The following is a 20930-nucleotide window of genomic DNA, read 5'->3' on the forward strand; positions in this document are numbered from 1 at the left end:
CTTCCTCCCGGTCCACAGCATCCCTCCTCCTTCCCTCTGATGTTTTGGTCAGGTTCACATCCTCTATGTGCATTCACAAAGAGGGTAATGGGACAGAGGAAAAGATGGGGAGAAGGGATGGTTGGATGGATGGGTGTAGGGAGATGAAGGGAAGGATGGACAAAGGTAGGAACAAGGGGAGAGACAGAGAGGGAAAACAAGCATTGAATGTAAATGAGCTGCCACACATAATGCATGCTCTCTCTCTCTCTCTCTCTCTCTTTCTTTTTCTCTCTCTCCCTCTCTCGCACGCGCGCACGCGCACACACACACACATGCTCTCTCTCTCTCTCACGCACGCACGCATGCTCTCTCTCTCTCCCTCTCTCTCTCGCTCTCTCTCTCTTACACACACATATACACTCTCTGTCACACATGTTCTCTCTCTCTCGCACGCATGCATGCACGCTCTCTCTCTTTTACACACACACATACACACACACACACACACACACAGATACACTCTCTCACACATGTTCTCTCTCTCTCTCTCTCTCGCTCTTTCTCTCTCACATGTTCTTGCTCTCTCCCTCTCTTCTGTGTCTCCTCTTTGCACCGAACGCTGCACATGAGGAGATTTCAGGCTATTAATTTGTTAATCGTCGACCGGTTATTAGAACAAGCTAATTAAAAAGGAGCGAGTGTGTGTGTGTGTGTGTGTGCGTAAGATTTGGAGAAGGAGACGTTGCCGCCGCTTCTGTCTCTCACGCTTCACCGTGGCCCAGGAGGGAGTGAGGGAGGAGAGGAGGAAGAGAAGGGGAGACTAGACAGCCTGCTGGACGCAGATTTTTTGAAACCACTTTACCATCATCTGATCTGACATGACAATCGCATAGGAATCTGGAGCCACGGCAACCGTCAGCTCGGCGACGAGGTACCCAGGGGTAGGAGGGAGGGAGGGAAGGATGGATGGATGGATGGATGGATGGAAGGTTTCCTCTCGTCTCCTTCACGCCGGGGCGATTTAAACTACCTGGGGAGCCAGAGCAGAACATCATGTTGTGGAAGTTGATCCTTCAGAGCTGCAACTATAACGATTATTTCCATTCTTGGTTATTCTGTTGATTATTTTCGTCCCTTAGTGGATTAGTTGTCTGGTCTATGAAATGTCAGAAGATGGTGAAAAATGTGGATCAGTGTTTTTCCCAAAAAACCCAAGATGACGTCCTCAAATGTCTTCAGTTTCCTGTCCCAGAGAAGAGGAGAAACTAGAAAATATTCATATTTAACAAGCTGAATAATTACTTAAACCAAAATAGTTGGCGGTACATTTAGTGGTTGACAACTCATGGATTCATCTTTGCAGCTGTAGTGGATGTTGTTACGTGTTTCTGCCCCGGGTCTTTACGTGTGCCTGTAGGTGTGTGTTGGTGAGGGGGGGGGGGGGTATTTTTGGCGAGGTGTTCCCCAAACAGAAGCCCAAATTATCCAGCACCGGGTAAATCCTGTCATGGATTTGTCAACTCTCCTTCTTGACTTTGCCCTAGTAGGGAGGGAACGCCGTATTGTAAGAGGTGTGTGTGTGTGTGTGTGTGTGTGTGTGTGGGGGGGGGTCCAAAAACCATGAATCCAGTATACTTGTGGGGTCCGGACAGCCTTGTGGGGCCCAAAATGCTGGACCCCACAAGGTTAAAGGTCTGTTTGAGGGTTAAGACTTGGTTTTAGGATTAGGGTTAGAATTAGGTTATGGTTAGGGTGAGGGTAAGGGTTAAGGTTAGGCATTTAGTGGTGATGGTTAAGGTTAGGGTAAGGGGCTAGGGAATGCATTATGTCAATGACGGGTCCCCACAAAGATAGTGAGATGCACTATGTGTGTGTGTGTGTGTGTGTGTGTGTGTGTGTGTGTGTGTGTGTGTGTGTGTGCGTGTGTGTGTGTGTGTGTGTGTGTATATACTGCACTGCATGCAAGGTGCAAACTGTACTTGCTTGTCCACCGGCCAAATGGCTAGTGAATGTTCACATTTTCCCAGCCACTCAATAGATTACAAAGGCTATAGGTTGAAAAAAATAAAAAATAAATCGATTTTCTTAATATCTTCATTTGAAGGATCCGATATCCATTCATAAATTCCCGAGATTTGATCTTTGAAGAGGCTCCGTTTTAAAGCTAGAGTGAAGATGTTGGTACCATATGAAACTAGATGATCTAGAGAATCCGTGTCATGATAAATAACGCTCCAAAGTTGGAGAAATTCCGGCGAGGGAAGAGGGAAGAACTTCCGTGGCCACTTTCACAGATGGATGGCTTCATGTTTACCGTCTCTGCACGACAGAAAGCACCTTTCCTGTCTCTATGTAACTGCTTTTGGGTCAATTCTTAACGACAGCATTAATATGTTTAATAATGCAGCAGGTTAGAAGGCTCCTTGTACAATTTACAGCGTTATTCCTCTGAGAATCTCTTTCATATCCGAGATAAATTGGTATTGTAACTGAAATATCCCTGATTGAGTAAATCTACCTACTTGTGTATTTCACCAGCATTTGGCAGGTAGATATGTGTGAGTGTGATAATCCAACATGACATCATGACTTCGCGTAAACATACACGCCACTTTCTAAAGCCACGTGGCGTGTTATCGCGAGACTACGTCACACGCGGGTTTTAGGAAAACAAGAAATGGAGAAACGGTTGGGTTTAGGAAAACGCCACACGCGGGACACGATCCCCGGTCTCCTGGGTGAAAGCCCCGACCAGCCTCCCTATGTGGATTTTCTCCCTTTCATACTACTCACTACAGCGTCAATCGCTAGGTAATGTAAGTCAATGGAGGCCAAACGGCATTGATAAACACGCTAAAAAAGCGAGTATGCGTCTTGATAACACGCTAATAATGTCGTATACAAATTGGCGTGCCCTACATACGCTACTTCATGACATCAGTCTGTTGGAATCTGAGTTGAAGGAAATCGGTGTGACAATGTCAGGGCGTACATGGTCACACTGAACACCAAACACACAACACAAAAACGCCAAAGCAACATGAGAGCAGAGGGATGTGAGTAGGGCTGCACCTGACAATTATTTCCATTAATCTGTTGATTATTTTCTGGATGAATGGATTAGTAGTTCGGTCTCTAAATGTCAGAAAATGGTGAAAAATGTGGATCAGAGTTTCCCAAAAAGCCCAAGATGACGTCCTCAAATGTCTTGTTTTCTCCACAACTCAAAGATCTTCCGTTTCCTGTCCCAGAGGAGAGAAGAAAGTAGAAAATGAATCAAACTGATTAATTCATTCGTAGTCTCGATAACGTTTAATTTCTGGGATTGCTCCGGTGCCGCTGGAAATTCCACCGGATGTCCCTCATTTCAGCCAGATGTCCGTCCCCTTCCTCTGTCTCTGTGTTGGCGTTCTAACCTCCGGCTGATTTGTGAGGACTATGGTTAACTGCTCCTCAGATCTCTGCAGGGTAAATCCAGACAGCTAGCTAGACTATCTGTCCAATCTGAGTTTTCTGTTGCACGACTAAAACTACTTTTGAATGTTCCACCAAAACAAGTTCCTTCCTGAGACTATTTAGCAGAGGCACCGTGGCTCCGTCCGGAGCTTAGCCCCGCCCACAATGATTGTGATTGGTTTAAAGAAATGCCAATAAACCAGAGCACGTTGTCCTCCCATCCCAGAATGCTGTGTGGACTAGACAGACCTTCTTCCACAGTGCTGTGGAGGAAGGTCTGCCAAAGCGAGACTAATTCATTTTCAAAGTAGTTTTAAAATGGATTCATCTTTGCAGCTCTAGATGTGAGAGCTTTTCCTTAGGACTAGGCTGCAGGTAAATGGCCCTCTGTCCCACACTGGGAACTGTTCTGAAGTCAAAGTCTTTGAATATTTAAGTTATGGAAGAGTTCTCTCCGTGCATATGGCACGCAACGCAATGTAGAACAACCTCTGACTGACAGTTGGTGTTTTAACGCTGCATTGCTGCTGCATGGAAAGGAACTGTGAAGAGCATTGTTTGGCACGGCAGAAATAACTGTAAAGTCGAGCATGATCCAGATTGCTGTGCCCATTTAGTGTGTGTGCGTGTGAGTGTGTGTGTGTGTGTGTGTGTGTGTGTGTGTGTGTGTGTGCATGTGTCTTCCCGGGGCAGCGTGGAGGACATATGGCCGCCTGCTTCCCTACACTTTGACTCAGAGCAGCAGCAGACCATTCAAACATCTCTCCTCTAGAGCTGCTTGAGATTCATCCATTAGTTGTCAACGACTAAATCATTTACCAACTATTAGCCAAAAGTCAGGGGATGGCCTTGAGTCTCGGTGACGAGATCAACCTCTCCCAGAAAAAGTCAAATGTCTGAGACAAGTCTGGTCCAGCTTAGGCCTCCTGTACACTGGCTGCGTGGCGTGAGCGTGTCAGCTGTGTGGCGTGTCCGTTTTCATTTGGGCTCCCATGGTAACAGGTTAGAGCGTGCACACTGACTGTGTGACACGCACGTCTCAGGTGCGGCTTGAGCCACGCCAAAAACGCATGCATGCTAGAAATAGAACCGACGCCTATTTTTCACGCCACACGCCAGCGTGTTGGAAGAGTTTCCAGGCAACATAGAATAGGAAAAGATGTTTATATGTCATTTAGACACAAATACATTTAATAAATGACATGTTGATGTTTGAAAGTCTTGAGGTTTTGACATAAATGCAGATATAAATGTCATTTAAAAAAATAATAATAAATAATTATAGATTTTCTAATATTGCACCTGTCAATCCAGAAGGAAATATTCTGGAGCCTATGTTGCTGTCGATACTGCCGACGTTGTCTCTGCTGTAATCAGATCAGAATATATTTATGTTATATAAACTATGTGTCCAGACAAGGCTAGCAGCAGCAGCGCCGCCTCAGACCCCTTTCTGGTGTCGAAAGACATAGAAAACGCCACGCGGCTGACACGCCACGCTCACGCCACGCTCACGCCACGCAGCCAGTGTGCAGGAGGACTCATCCCTCTGACTTTGTAAAAGTCCCGTCACCATCTAACAGTCTTTTCATCTCTGCAAATTAAGAAATCTATAAGGTCAGTTGCTTCCGTGCTGGTTTCTTTCTTTTATTTCATCATAAATTAATCAGTTTGAGTCATTTATTATGAAAAAAAATACAGAAATTCTCAGATGTCAGCTTGTTAAATATGAATATTTTCTACTTTCTTCTCTCCTCTGGGACAGTAAACTGAATATCTTTGAGTTGTGGACAAAACAAGACATTTGAGGACGTCATCTTGGGCTTTTTGGGAAACTGATCCACATTTTTCACCATTTTCTGACATTTTAGAGACCTAACTACTAATCCATTCATCCAGAAAATAATCCACAGATTAATTGACGATGAAAATAACGGTTAATTGCAGCCCTATTCCTCATCGGGGTACTTTAGATCTTAAAGTAACTTTAAAGAATGTAACTTCAGGCAAGGTGATGAACGCTGGGCGGTATCTTTCTAATGCGAAGGCATCTTCTCATATATTCCAGATTTTCGTGAGGAAAACATTGTTCTGCATTGTTCTTGATGCCTGAATGAACTGTTACAGAGCAAGAAAGAGAGAGCACTGTGTGGTGATGCTGTCTGCTTAGCAACAGCATCTTTCACCATTTTCAGACATTTTAGAGACCAAACAACTCATCCATTCATCCCGAAACAATCCACAGATTAATCAACAGTGTAAATAACTGTTAGTTGCAGCCCTACTGCTCTCCACCGTGTGCGTGCGTGTATGCATGCGTGCGTGCATGCGTTCAACTTTCCCCTCCGCAGCTCCCTGCTTTGCTCCTCTCATCTCCACCATTTTGATTTCAATTCCCTCATGATATTGTTCTGATTGGTGTGTCTCTGTGTGATTGGTGTGTCTCTGTGTGATTGGTGTGTCTCTGTGTGATTGGTGTGTCTCTGTGTGATTGTGATTGGTGTATCTCTGTGTGATCCTGGAGGTAACCAGCTCCATCTAGCCTAGCTTAGCACAGATCCTGGAGGTAACCGGCTCCATCTAGCCTACTGCTCCCAATAACTGACAAAACTCATAGTGTACCATTAAGTGAACTCCCAGAAGTATCCCAATTGAGACACAGCTTCTGTCTTTCTTTGTTTCCGATGCCCTCAAACTACACACATCTTCTGTTTGTGTTGACATGTTGGTTGGATTTTCTCTGATTGATGGATGGATGATTAGATTAGGCCCCTTTTCTTTTCACTTGGACCCCGCAGATCAGATCAAAACCAGCTGGCCTGCTGCTTTCTTTCACATAGCTACTCAAATATACACAGATCCGTGCATTTAAAGCCCCAGACACACCGACCAGACGGCCGTTACACACCGACCAGACGGCCGTTACACACCGACCAGACGGCCGTTACACACCGACCAGACGGCCGTTACACACCGACCAGACGGCCGTTACACACCGACCAGACGGCCGTCACACACCGACCAGACGGCCGTCACACACCGACCAGACGGCCGTCACACACCGACCAGACGGCCGTTACACACCGACCAGACGGCCGTTACACACCGACCAGACGGCCGTTACACACCGACCAGACGGCCGTTACACACCGACCAGACGGCCGTCACACACCGACCAGACGGCCGTTACACACCGACCAGACGGCCGTTACACACCGACCAGACGGCCGTTACACACCGCCATTACACACCGACCAGACGGCCGTCACACACCGACCAGACGGCCGTTACACACCGACCAGACGGCCGTTACACACCAACCAGACGGCCGTTACACACCGACCAGACGGCCATTACACACCAACCAGACGGCCGTTACACACCAACCAGACGGCCGTTACACACCGACCAGACGGCCATTACACACCAACCAGACGGCCATTACACACCAACCAGACGGCCGTTACACACCGACCAGACGGCCGATACGCACCGACCAGACGGCCGACCGTCGGCAGTAAAGCCAGTGTGACTGATCAGTCTCCCCGAGTTGGTCCAAAAGTTCCTCAGAACACCGAAGAGACCAGACGTAATACGTCTCCATAACAGCAGGCGGTGCTGATCTGGATTGTGGCCCAAAAAATGAAATCCGGCAGCTGATTGGACGAACGCGTCACGTGGGTCTGGTTTCTCCAGAAATTCAAAGCCAGACTGTCATGGCGGCTCGTTCAGAATACGATCTCATATTGGACTAAAATAGTTCACCGAATTCAGATCAACAAAGGTCAGTTTAAAAGATTTTCATCAGATTTTGAGAGACTCTAGTCACGCTCATCCCGCTCCCTATTTCCTGGTTAGCTCTCCACCAATCAGATGGCTCATTGAGTCTGACTGCCGGCAGTGCCCGCCCCGCCGATTATACATGTCAAATCAGCCAAAATGAAGGCCGACGACCCCTCGAACGGACAACGGCACGGAGCGCACTGACCAGACTCGAGTCACCGACCTCACCAGACTGTCAGACGGCTGATTATCGGCTCGCTGGGTCAGGGCCTTTAAGAAGATCTGTGTATGGCCTCTAGCTCAGTTTCCATGTTCTGCATGCCTAGCAGCAGCCAGATTTTCTCACACTAATTAAAGCTGCAAACTTGTCACCCAAATCAGCACTCAGAGAACACTTCTGAGAGAAATTCACTCACACACCAAATGTGCGTGGGACACCTCAGGAGTCTGCACACACTCCTGGAGAAAGCTCGGCTTAATAATTCCCTTTCTTTAGGTGAAATCATCCCTAGCTCAGTGTCCCACTTATGTGTCATTAATTAAGCTTCCCCGCCTTGTCTCCGGCCACCCGAGTGTTTCCTCCCATAAGATAGTTGTATCTTTTTGGGAGATCTGACGCCCAGGGGCGGAGCGAGGGGGTGGCTGTCTTTCAGAAGCTGCAGCGGGATCCGCTTTAGAGCTAGAAAGAAGAAAGTGGTATCATATGAAGCTAGATGTTCTAAGGCAGTCATTCCCAAACTGTGGTGGTCCGTGGAAAAGCTAAATAAAATATAATAGTTTTTTAACCTTAATTTTACCAGGAAATTCCCATAAAAATTAAGAATATGTATACTGATATAAAATTTTAATTTAAATTAAATTGTCAAGTTATTGTATGATTACTAAAATAGGCTAGTGGCGCTCGGCCGTGACGTTCAAGTCCAAACTCTGAAGATTAATAATCAAAGCCTGTTGTTCAAATTAACCTGATTATGCCTCGGGCGCTGGAGTAAATAAATGAATAAATTAAATATGTGGCAGCCGTTGTGTGCAGTAAACTTTCTTTTAACAAGCCGGTTGTACTGATGTGATGACCAGTTCTAGTTTTAGTGCTAGTAGGCCTATTAACAGGTGCAGATTAATTCAGGCAGGACTGTGTAGACGTATTTTATTATGTGTATTATGAGGTGATTCAAATTCTTGATTACAAATAGTGATCCACACACACAACAAGTTTGAAAACCCCTGTTCTAGGGAATCCATTTGGTACCATGTCATGCTAGCTTGTTGGCAGAGGGGCTTAAATAATGATGCAAAGTTAGGCTTGGTTTTGTTGAGGAGAGAACTTGCACCATGAAGGGGATCCGTTGACCTGTGACCTCCAGATATCTGAATGAAAATGGCTTCTCTGGGTTCCCACCCACTCTAAAATATAAGTACTGTCGTGTACCTAAATGGTACAAATGCTTGTCGCTGTAGAGGTACCCTTTTGAAAGACAATTGTCTACATTTCTCTTTCATATATATATAAATATATAAATTTATAAAGTAAGGACATTTGTGTTTGGTAGATTATTTCTCTGTGGTAACAATGCTTTTTGGCAATACATCTTATACTGTTGGAAAGCCTGTTTAGTTCCCTTTCAAATGGTGCCCCATTTGTAAGGAACATGCATTTGTGGGATGAGCAGCAGAGCTGAGTATGGGGGTTGCGCCCATGAAAAATTTGTCAAATCTTCTCTGCCAATGCCAAACAGCTTATTCTACCATTGACTCGTTTGGTGTTTGTCGTTTGATAGCTAACTCTGGCACAGGGCTTGAACTGTGCATGGTCCCTGACAAATAAACTAATAAAATAAAAAATAAAAATAAAACACACACACACGAGCACAGAGTCCAAGCATCCCTCTCTAAAAGCAGTGTCTGGGTTTGCACATTGCGTTGTTGTGAGGGCTGCTAAGAGCTCGGCTCCATGCATTACTCATCCCTCCGGCCTATTCTTTCTACCAGTGTAGAAGGAATTTGGGGGAAGAAGAAAGCTCTCTGGCACATAACGCACTACTCACAAGCAGAAGAGAGGTCAACCCAACAGCTCAGAAACAAAAAAGGCTTTTTTTCTACCTCTGCTGCCCTCTCTGGGTTTAACCCTCTGAGGTCTAAGGCCTCCTGCACACTGGCTGCGTGCGGTGATCGTGTCAGCTGCGTGGCGTGTCCGTTTTTATTTCGGCTCCCATGTTAACAGGTTAGAGTGTGCACACTGCCTGGGTGACACGCACGTCTCAGGAGCAGCGCGAGCATGCTAGAAATAGAAATAGGATCAACGCCTATTTTTCACGCGACATGCAAGCGTGTTGGAACCGTTTCCAGACAAAATCGAATAGGAAAATATGTTTATATGTCATTTTGATTATTTTTTGGGGCTTTTCCGTCTTTATTTGACAGGACAGCTAGGTGAGAAAGGAGAGAGAGAGAGAGGGGGAAGACATGCAGGAAATCATCACAGGTCGGACTCTAACCCTGGACCTCTGCATCGAGGTATAAACCTCTCAGTATATGTGCGCCTGCTCTACCCACTGAGCCAACCCGGCCACGACACAAATACATTTAATAAATGACATTTTGATGTTTGAAAGTCTCGAGGTTTTCACATAAATGCAGATATAAATGTCATTTAAAAAAATAATAATAAATATTTATTTTCAAATATTGCACCTGTCAATCCAGAAGGAAATATTCCGGAGCCTATTCTGCCGTCAATACTGCCGACGTTGTCTCTGCTGTAATCAGATCAGAATATATTTATGTTTATGAGAAACATCCATGTGTCCAGACAAGGCTAGCAGCAGCAGCACCGCGTCAGACACCTTTCTGGTGTGGAAAGACAGAGAAAACGCCACGCAGCTGACACGCGACGCTCACGCCACGGTGCAGGAGGTCTGAAGGCATTTTTAGATATCTTTTAAGGGTTTTTGCATATAACCGATCCCCGTGTGTTTCATATCAAAATGTTGAGAAGAAGGTAGATTCATTCCCCTCAAAATAATATTATTAGTTTTGTGAGATTAAGTCCACGTTGTCACTTTGGATGTCAAAATTTTGAGCGTCAAACATTTAATTTCCTGCATTCTGGTGAATTATTTCAACAACAATTTATGGTGAAATTTTCTTTTATTTATGTTTAGGAAATTATTATTCTCCGGGATTGTTCAAAACTTTCTGCACCTGACCAAGCATCCATATTTTACGAGATGGGAGTGAGAATGTGCTGGACTGACCAGACCCTCCTCCGCAGCGCTGTGGAGGAAGGTCTGGCAATGCGAGACTAACCGTAGTATAATGTTGAAGCCCTTGTCCTTTTGTCTGTGTTTATTTTGCAACAGTAAACTGCAGAATGCAATGCACATAGCCCAAAGTGCTAAGAAATGAATTTGCTTTTAGTGCACGTATTAAATATGTATGTATGGATGTGGATAAACAACACAAATGTGTCTCAGAAACAATGTGCTGACTGAAAAACCACACAGCCAACAGCAGTGTGTTCGTGCAGAAAGAACGTTAACAAAGGAAAGCCCTCAGATGGAGCCAAAGCTCATTATGTGCCCTGATTGGATCTCACTTAATGTCACATTCTGGACCTGACATCCGGTCGCCCGATGCACTGACCCGACTAACTTGTCTCCTCCAGGATAAGGACACAGAGAGCCAGACCGAGAGGACGTTGGGAGGACAGGAGAGAGGGATGGCAGTGGAGGGGAAGCCGAGTGTGAAGAGCAGCAGCTCCATCGTCCCCTGCTTCCTGTTTGTGGAGGTAAGAGATACGACCATCACATCGCTCGCTGTCTTTCACTCGGAGTCAACGAGGGCTGCAAGCAAGGGCGTAACTTTGGGTTCAACATTTTAGGTTCAACATTTTGGGTTCAACATTTTGCACTTTTGAGCAGAATAGAAATTTTAAGCATGTCAAACACTTAATTTCCTGCATTCTGGTGATTTTTTTCTGCAACAATTTGTGCCTTTTTTGCATCAAGTTACGGTGCAAATGTCTTTATTTATGTAAAGGAAATTATAATAGTTTTTTTGGGGTGGATTGCACTGGCCAGTTTTGATTATTAGGGGGGTTGTAATCCCCCATCTCCCCTGTAAATTACACATATGGCTGCAACTAACAATTATTTTCTTTGTCGATTCATACGTTTGATTGTTTTCTCGATTTAATGGATTGTCTGAGAATCTTTTTATGTTTTAAAATAACTTATTTTGGTCATGTGGACCGGCAAATCAATCAGCAAAAGTTCTGTTACCGGGGGAAGATTTCACTGTTTAATTCTGTGAACTCTAGTCCAGCATAGCGTCACAAAAACAGGTTTCCAGATTAGTTATGCTGTTAAAAAATGGAAACATCATCACATCAATATTTGCCTCTTTTTAGGCAGCAGGAGTAGAGAATCCCCAACATGAGATGTGTTCATCGGTTGGTGAACAGTTACGCTTTGCCTACATTGAACGTGGACCGTTCGCGGGTTAGGGTTTGCGACGTAATGTATTTTTTAACCGGCTACACCTGCTGCACACACACGGTGTAGGATTGTGTGAGTCACAGGCGACACGGAGAGATTTTGCGGGATTGTTGTTGTTTCTTCAGTTTTTGGGAGCCGGCACAGAGCTGTGAAAACGTCAATCTACTGTCAGCTGTTATCAGAGGACCCAGGGGAGGGAAACGGGAAATACAGACAGAAACTCTCAAAATGAAACTGCCACTACGCTCATTCACAGTCATTAAGGTGATTCCTGTGTCAGTAGTTTAATTTGAAGGAGCTCCCCTACAGGTTTCTCTATAGCCCCCCCCCCTACAGGTTTCTCTATAGCCCCCCCCCTACAGGTTTCTCTATAGCCCCCCCCTACAGGTTTCTCTATAGCCCCCCCCCTACAGGTTTCTCTATAGAGCCCCCGGCTCAGTCATGACGATAGTCTGATAAACTCCATCTCTACCTTGTTCTTATAGCTAGCCGGTTCCTGAATGTGTGCAGTGCCGTAAAGCAATTGGTTACATGGCGAGACCTGATATCACGCCATACTTCCTGACGCTCGCCGGCCCAAAGTTGCGAGGATGGTTTTTCAGCTCACAGGCGCTAGAGGGCAGCGAGACGACCACCATTCAACCTGAAAAAAGTTATATAACCATTCCTGTGACTCCGAAGCTGTTCAGTTAAGGTAAATTAAGCTAAAAAAAACTGCATAGTTTCCCTTTAAATACAAAACAGGATGTGGACTCTTCGGGATGATTGTTTTCCTCTGCAACTATCATGTTTTTCCAGATAATTGCATTCTGTTATCAGTTGGCTTGAAATAGTGCTTATATGTATTTCTCAGCCCCTTAGGTTTGGGCTGAGCCCTGAATGTTTACACCGTTCACATCTCTACAACCTCAGCCACAGTGGTAAATAATTCAGGCTCAGCAAACACGCTCTGCAGCACCGGGGGCAGCCGAGGCTTTGTTAAGCGCCTCCAGTTGTTTTGCGGCGTGTCGAACATTTTCCTGCATGTTTGTGAACTGTGTGATTCGTCGAGGTGGTTGCAGCGGTCACAGCACAGACAGAGTGGAGGTTTTTTAGCAGCTGCACTGTGGGCTTTAGAGCCGGGTTGGACAGATCACGCCAAAGGTCATCGCTGAGGCAGACTGTGATCACACTAATGCACCGCAGACGCACACACATACACACACACACACACACACACACACACACACACACACACACACACACACACACACACACACACACACACACACACACAGAAACACACAGAAACACACAGACACACACACACACACGCATAGACACACATACACACACACACACACACACACACACAGAGACACACACACACACACACACACACACACACACACACACACACATACACACACACATACACAGAGACACACACACACATACACACACACACACACACACACACACACACAGAGACACACACACACACACACACACACACACACACACACATACACAGAGACACACACACACATACACACACACACACACACACACACACACACATACACAGAGACACACACACACACACACACACACACACATACACAGAGACACACACACACATACACACACACACACACACACACACACACACACACACACAGAGACACACACACACACACACAGTGTTTTCCTAGGTTTGTGGAAGCTTTAGGTGCACCCATTTGGCGGGGATTTCTGTGGTCCTCCCTCAAGAAAATGTTAAGTTTTGACCGTTATTATTATTACTATATCTGCAGAGTACTACATATACCTGTCACTGCTCAATTGACAACATGCCCCCATCCCCCAAGTGATCCATGTTACTTCACCAATAGACCATATATTATATACCTAAAATAGAAGTATTTTAAACTAAGTAGAGCGATGCAACGTAAACAATCTATAGTGCCGTAGAATGATAAGTCCGAGCAGCAGTTGCTGGTTGTATTTAGCGGCTACAGAGCTCCGGGACGCCGGCTACCAGCAGCTGTTGTTTAGCCGCCAACAGGTGACGGTGAGCCGGCTACAGGCATCTTGAGATTATTCTCCGTTGGATTTTGAAGTTCATAAATAAGTGTTTTAATTCTTGCATGTAAAAAAACAATGGGTGCTCTCCATAGACTGTATATAAGAATGGAGCAGCAGGTCCCGTGTCTCTGGACGGAGACCAGTGAAGTCTCTTTCCCGGTGATGGCTGAGCGTTACTGAGCAGCCTCCAACTGAGCTTGAAGACGTAGATGTGACGTGAGCAACCTGTCTGAAAGTTGGAAGTCTTCTGGTAGCTGTGCCAAGAGAAATCTCAATCATTCCCAATCTAGCAGAGACGGAGAGCGTAGGTATATGTAAGGAGATAACATAGACACAGGCTAATTACTGATCACTAAAATGATAGTTAACATTAGTAATTAAACTTAAACAGCTAATGGAAGTCCAAACTGCCTGAGAGCTTCTCCTGTACTATACGGTAATTCCTCTACTATGAGACAGTAAGTCTCGTGGTTATGACCCAATCGTTAGCCTATTTTTATAAAAACGTCTGCTACGGAGCCATAACGCGAGGTACAAGGTAATGGAGCCTTTTATACATTGTCGTGTTTCTTTAGAAATAAACAATGGACAAATAGAGTCTTTAAACTCTTCAGATGTAAAGTTATTCTCTAAAATGAATGGCAGTCAATGGGATGCTAACGGGAGGTGATGGCTTGGTAGCATCAGAATGGTTCCATAGGAGCTACGGGTTGTGACTAGAGAGGCTAACCCCCTTGGTGCTCTCCCTCCAGAACCAAACAGGAAGCAGCTAAAGCCATTGTTGCGTATTGTTGCTATGGCACCGTGCTAAGCTAAACGCTAAAGAGGGAAAATTGCTGATGTTCAACCCTTCTGAAGCGAGTCATCCAGTGGAAGTTTTACCAGCAGATAAACACAGACCTCCAGGTAAGGGAGACATTCATCTGCCTGTACGGCAGAACAGAACATCTGCTGACTTTCCCTTAAAGTTACCAGCTAACGCTAGTGGTAGCTAGCTAGCTAGCTTGGCTAAAGTTTTCAAAACAAATGTAGTTATAGTCGTGCAAAGTGTGACCCTGCAAGATCCCCAGTCTATACATAAGTCTTTAACGTTAAGATGTGAGATGATTGTCTGTTCAGAGTCTTCTAGTATTTGGTAGGCATAAGGTGGTGCCCAAAACGGCTTATAATGGTAGGGAAAGTCTTGCCCCACACACACACACACACACACACACACACACACACACACACACACACATGCTCTACATCAGTGTTTCTCAAATGGGGGTACTTTGGAGTACTGCAGGGGGTACGTGAACTTTTTGCAAAATGCTCATTTAAAAATGTGTCATGCATAATTGTTAAAATAATTATACTATAATAATGAATGAATGAAGTGATGGATTCTGATCCTTTGAAATGTAGCATTTGAATGTTTTTCAGTTACATGGTTGTTGTTGTAGTAAATCTATCTCTGCCGACACTGTAAATGTGAAAATGTTTTTGCGCTGGTCAGGTGGTACTTGGCTTAAAAACACAATTCAAAGGGGGTATATTATTGAAAAAAGTTTGAGAACCTCTGCTCTACATTATTTGTGAGTGTGGTCAAACAGATGACTCATAGGGCGGAGGAAGTCCCAGGGCCTTCACCAGATTATAACTGAGGTGGAGAAAAGCATGAGCTGGTGAGGTAATCAGACGGTCTGTAATCATATTAGTCAGTCCAAAACCTCATCGCCTTCAAGTACGTTAAGCATCAGCTTTACAGCTGGGGCACCCCGTGCATTCAGAGCACTGTTCTGTCACAGATTCAGAGAGAAGCAGCTGATCAGTCCTTCCAGAAAAATGCAGAGTTTTTTTGTGATTGTGATTGTTGTCCTTGATTATGCGGCACGTTTTCTTAAAAAATGCATTGGAAGATACGGGATATTTATGCAATTTTATGTGATGAAATTGCGGGAACTTGCAAAAACTGCGGTTTCATCGTGGCTTCATCGCGGGGTTTGCAGCTTTTCGATGATGTTCACGTCACGTAATTACGTCACTTCATAACGTTCCCATGGCAACAGGGGGAAATGGCTGCTCTTGTGTGAAGTAAACGCAACATTTTTCTTAGCATTTTTCTGCTAAGATATATGTGTGACTTTTTGCAATGAAAATGCGGGGATTATACAATCATGCAAGCCCCGCATATGTTGCGTGGAAATCAGCAATTTATGCGACGAAAGTGCGCCGTATTTGAAAAAATGCGCCCCCCGAAATAATTATGTGGACTTTGGGTGATTATGCATTGAATTATGAGATCACATAATCACGTTTTTCTGGAGGGAGTGGCTGATTGCGGGTGCGTCATCAACGGAGTTCGAGAACAGCAACACACAGCAACCCGTTCTCATTCCGAACTCGTAAAATAAGGACGTTTGGACAGTGGCTGTCAGCGTCTGATGTGACGAAAAAGGCGTCTTTCAGCGTGTTTCTGTAACTCACCGGGGAGAGCAGCAGTTAGAGAGGACTTAGAGAGTAGTATGTAAGGAGGTTGGTTGGGGGGGTGGATGGGTCAAACACAGGACTTTCACCAGGAGAGAGGGGTTCACGTCCCGCTGGTCACGCTGGCTATAGTCGCTTTTTACTTTCCTCCCGCGTGTCACAAAACCGTACGCCCACCCACGACCTTTTCCTTAACATAACTGCGTCAAAAGGGACGGCAATAGTCCCGACCAAGACGTTTACTTATAGCGCTTAAAGGAGACTTTTAGCGTCAATAAGAATGACAAAGGCAGCTGACCAAGCGTCCATATTTTACGAGAAGGGTGTGAGAACGTGTTGCACACAGAGAGGGGACATCCTGTGCATGAGCCACGTGCAGGATGTCAGCTTTTATCCTGGAAACGTACTTCCGTTGATCCAGACTATAGCTGAAATGTAAACACGTGTGTTGAACGACACATCTGCCTTCTTGTTGGGCAGTTCAGCAAACCCTGCACACACGTTTGTAGCTGAACTGTCGTGAACTGAGAGGGATGCCGGTGTGTTTTTAGCTGCCCTTTACCTTAACACCTCAGCAAGTTTACTCCTCTGTGTGTGCCTGGGCCCGAAGGATAAATCACGGTGTGGTAATTACACTAACTCACCCCCTCAGACATATGAGCCTGTCTGAAGAAACACTGCTGCCTTTGGTTATAATAGCCTGTGAAAGCTCTCCATTAGGCCTCTCAGACATATGCCTCCAATACATCAGCTCTCAGTCAATTCCCTCACTCTGTGTGTGTGTGTGTGTGTGTCTGTGTCTGTGTGTGTGTGTCTGTGTGTGTGTGTGTGTGTGTGTGTGTGTGGGTGTGTGTGTGTGTGTCTGTGTGTGTGTATGTATGTGTGTATGTATGTGTGTGTGTGTGTGTGTGTGTGTCTGTGTGTGTGTATGTATGTGTGTATGTATGTGTGTGTGTGTGTGTGTGTGTGTGTGCGTGTGTGCGTGTATGTGTGTGTGTGTGTGTGTGTGTCTGTGTGTGTGTATGTATGTGTGTGTATGTGTGTGTGTGCGTGTTTGTGTGTGTGTGTGTGTGTGTGTGTGTGTGTGCGTGTGTGTGTGTGTATGTGTGTGTGTGTGTGTGTGGGTGTTTGTGTGTGTGCGTGTCTCTGTGTGTGTGTGTGCGTGTGTGTGTGTGTGTGTGTGTGTGTGTGTGTGTGTGTGACAGTGATCCATACCGAGCCAGAAGGACCACTCTTTTGTTTAGCCCTGCGCCTCATCAGCAGTTACCATGGAAACCAATCAGCCAGACTCCTTCCCCGTATCTCGCCTCTTTCATCCCGCCCGCCCCAATCACATGTCCCCACCTTTCCTCCCCGAGCACTCAGCCATCTTGCTCTGCCTTGCTCTTCTGTCCCCTCCATTCTGCACTGTCGCACCGGCACTGTGTGTCGGTGCGACTCCCTGCCACTGCTCGTCTGCTGTCTCTGATATTTGCTGGGCTGTTCCATAGACAGTATATATAACTGGACCAGCAGGTCCCGTGTCTCTGGACGGAGACCAGTGAAGTCTCTTTCCCGGTGATGGCTGAGCGTTACTGAGCAGCCTCCAACTGAGCTTGAAGACGTAGATGTGACGTGAGCAACCTGTCTGAAAGTTGGAAGTCTTCTGGTAGCTGTGCCAAGAGAAATCTCAATCATTCCCAATCTAGCAGAGACGGAGAGCGTAGGTATATGTAAGGAGATAACATAGACACAGGCTAATTATTGATCACTAAAATGATAGTTAACATTAGTAATTAAACTTAAACAGCTAATGGAAGTCCAAACTGCCTGAGAGCTTCTCCTGTACTATACGGTAATTCCTCTACTATGAGACAGTAAGTCTCGTGGTTATGACCCAATCGTTAGCCTATTTTTATAAAAACGTCTGCTACGGAGCCATAACGTGAGCTACAAGGTAATGGAGCCTTTTATACATTGTCGTGTTTCTTTAGAAATAAACAACGGACAAATAGAGTCTTTAAACTCTTCAGATGTAAAGTTATTCTCTGTCAAAGTGACGTCAGAATGAATGGCAGTCAATGGGATGCTAACGGGAGCTGATGGCTTGGTAGCAGCAAAATGGCGCCATAGGAGCTACGTGGTCTGAGGAGAAGCGTACCCCCTTGGGCTGTTCATGCTGGGTCAACGGGATTATTTTACCCAGCATGCAGTTGGGTTACTCTGACTCAGCTGTTGGTTCATTCTGCAGATTTCATTGATGCACGCCCCCCCCCCCCCCCCGCCTTAATAATCCATTATGGGGTTTTTAATTATTTTCTTTTGAAAATTATTTCGACATTTTTGTTGCATTCCCATCTGTCAGAGGGAGAGCAGGAGAAGGTTGTGAAGTTAACGTTGGTAGTCCCCAGAGAAGATGGTAACTCTGTGTGTGTGTGTGTGTGTGTGTGTGTGTGTGTGTGTGTGTGTGTGTGTGCTTGTTTAACTATATTTGTGGGGTCCAAAAACCGGGGAATACAGTATACTTGTGGGGTCCCAACAGCTTTGTGAGCCCAAAATGCTGGACCCCACAAGGTTAAAGGTCTGTTTGAGGGTTAAGACTTGGTTTTAGGATTAGGGTTAGAATTAGGTTATGGTTAGGGTGAGGGTAAGGGTTAAGGTTAGACATTTAGTGGTTATGGTTAAGGTTAGGGTAAGGGGCTAGGGAATGCATTATGTCAATGATGGGTCCCCACAAAGGTAGTGAAACGCACTTGTGTGTGTGTGTGTGTGTGTGTGTGTGTGTGTGTGTGTGTGTGTGTGTGTGAGGAAGTTGGTAATTTCATGGCACAAATTAGAATCAAAATAAAAACGTATGCAACTGAAATTGCTGAATGTGAGAACATTCGTTAACAAACGTTAGCTGACGTTGTTGTTCAGTAACTAGCTCAGAGATTATCGGCTAATGAAATTACACCATGTTCCAAATTATCATGCAAATGATATTTTACACAGCAGCTCTGGGAGGCTCTTCTGACATCCTGCAATGAAATTTAAGCAGAAACTCTCAATGGATGCAGGAATTGTGAAGGTGATATGAAAGAAGGCTCCTATGTTAACATGGAACTGGCCTGTTAAGATAGGTTGGATTGAAATAGCTTTTGATTTCAGTAAATATGACCTCCTAATGCTGCCAATTCAGCAAATGACCATTTTCAGTTCTTTGCAACCTATGAAATATTTTGAAACTCTGTTGGGCATAATAATGTGGAACAGTGCATTTTGAGTTTTTTATTTTTGAAAGAAATCCTGTTTTCATTGGGTGGTTTGTTCAATGAAATTCGACTTACACCCTAATGGTTGGTGACTTGTAAAAAAGCCAATCAGAGACTGTTTTTTTTAAGAAAGCTTAACTTTTACTTTTACTTATCTTTTGTTGAGTCAATCTTAACCTTTGCCATGATCTGCTGGTTTAGCAATTTGAGTGTAACCAACAAGAACAGACTGGGAAAAATTGTAAACATATCTCGGAAAATAATTGGCACTGAGCTCAACAGCATTAGGTCAGTGTATGAGGCCACAGCCACACAGAGGGCCACGGCCATTCTGGCTAACACCACCCCCCCACTACACTCTGAGTTCTGCCTCCTGCCATCTGGAAGGAGGTATACCTCCCGAAAACGTGCCCGGTCTAACAGATACCTGAGATCATTTGTACCATCAGCTGTTGGGTTTCTCAATAAACTATATGTCATCTGCCATCCCTGCCCATTTCACAGCATATATTTGTCATCTTTTTAAGTGTAGTGTACATGTGTATTTATGTTTTTATCTATTTACTATTTTAGGTTTTATATGTTTTTCTGTGCTAAGGGACTGTTCGTTATTTATTTAAGGGGCCACCGGAGGAGTTTTGGGACCTTTAGCCAAAAAAGACATGACCCTCCCCTCGCCAGTAAAAAAATTTCTATGACCCTCCAAAACATTTTGGAAAAAAGGCATGACCCTCCCCAGCAATTCATCAATACTTTCTGTACTGGTTTGCGCTTGGCAAAGAAATACAGATTCCCGTTGTTTTTTACAGCCATGACATACGTGACTAAACCTCTGCTTTCTCATCTGACGCATCCCACTCCTCTGTTATGGTGTGGGGGCCACTTCAGTAGATTTACTCACTAACATTGTTATGGTGGGGGGGGCACTTCAGTAGATTTACTCACTAACATTGTTATGGTGGGGGGGCCATTTCAGTAGATTTACTCACTAACATTGTTATGGTGGGGGGGGCACTTCAGTAGATTTACTCACTAACATTGTTATGGTGTGGGGGCCATTTCAGTAGATTTACTCACTAACATTGTTATGGTGGGGGGGCCATTTCAGTAGATTTACTCACTAACATTGTTATGGTGTGGGGGCCATTTCAGTAGATTTACTCACTAACATTGTTATGGTGTGGGGGGCCATTTCAGTAGATTAACTCACTAACATTGTTATGGTGTGGGGACCATTTCAGTAGATTTACTCACTAACATTGTTATGGTGTGGGGGGCCATTTCAGTAGATTTACTCACTAACATTGTTATGGTGTGGGGACCATTTCAGTAGATTTACTCACTAACATTGTTATGGAAACACAATAAGCATGGAAACTAAATGCACACTTCCTGCATTACTGCATTACTTCAAATACTAAGTTACTCCTCTAGTAAACTAGTATTC

The 20930-nt window shown here is 44.9% G+C and overlaps 1 protein-coding gene across 3 annotated transcripts in view; it reads left to right on the plus strand.

The window, feature by feature from the left end:
- Nucleotides 1–536: 536 nt before the first annotated feature.
- The window catches only part of plppr2a (phospholipid phosphatase related 2a), an 84618-nt gene continuing 64224 nt past the window's right edge, over nt 537–20930 (plus strand). For all 3 annotated transcript variants that reach the window (XM_031295150.2, XM_031295149.2, XM_035996663.1), the window contains exons 1-2: nt 537–913; nt 10886–11008. In XM_031295150.2, the coding sequence (XP_031151010.1) occupies nt 10940–11008 (69 nt within the window). In that variant the 5' untranslated portion in view covers nt 537–913; nt 10886–10939. The remainder of the gene's footprint in view (nt 914–10885; nt 11009–20930) is intronic.

The sequence above is a fragment of the Sander lucioperca genome, chromosome 21 (assembly GCF_008315115.2).
Source record: "Sander lucioperca isolate FBNREF2018 chromosome 21, SLUC_FBN_1.2, whole genome shotgun sequence".
NCBI lineage: Eukaryota > Metazoa > Chordata > Actinopteri > Perciformes > Percidae > Sander > Sander lucioperca.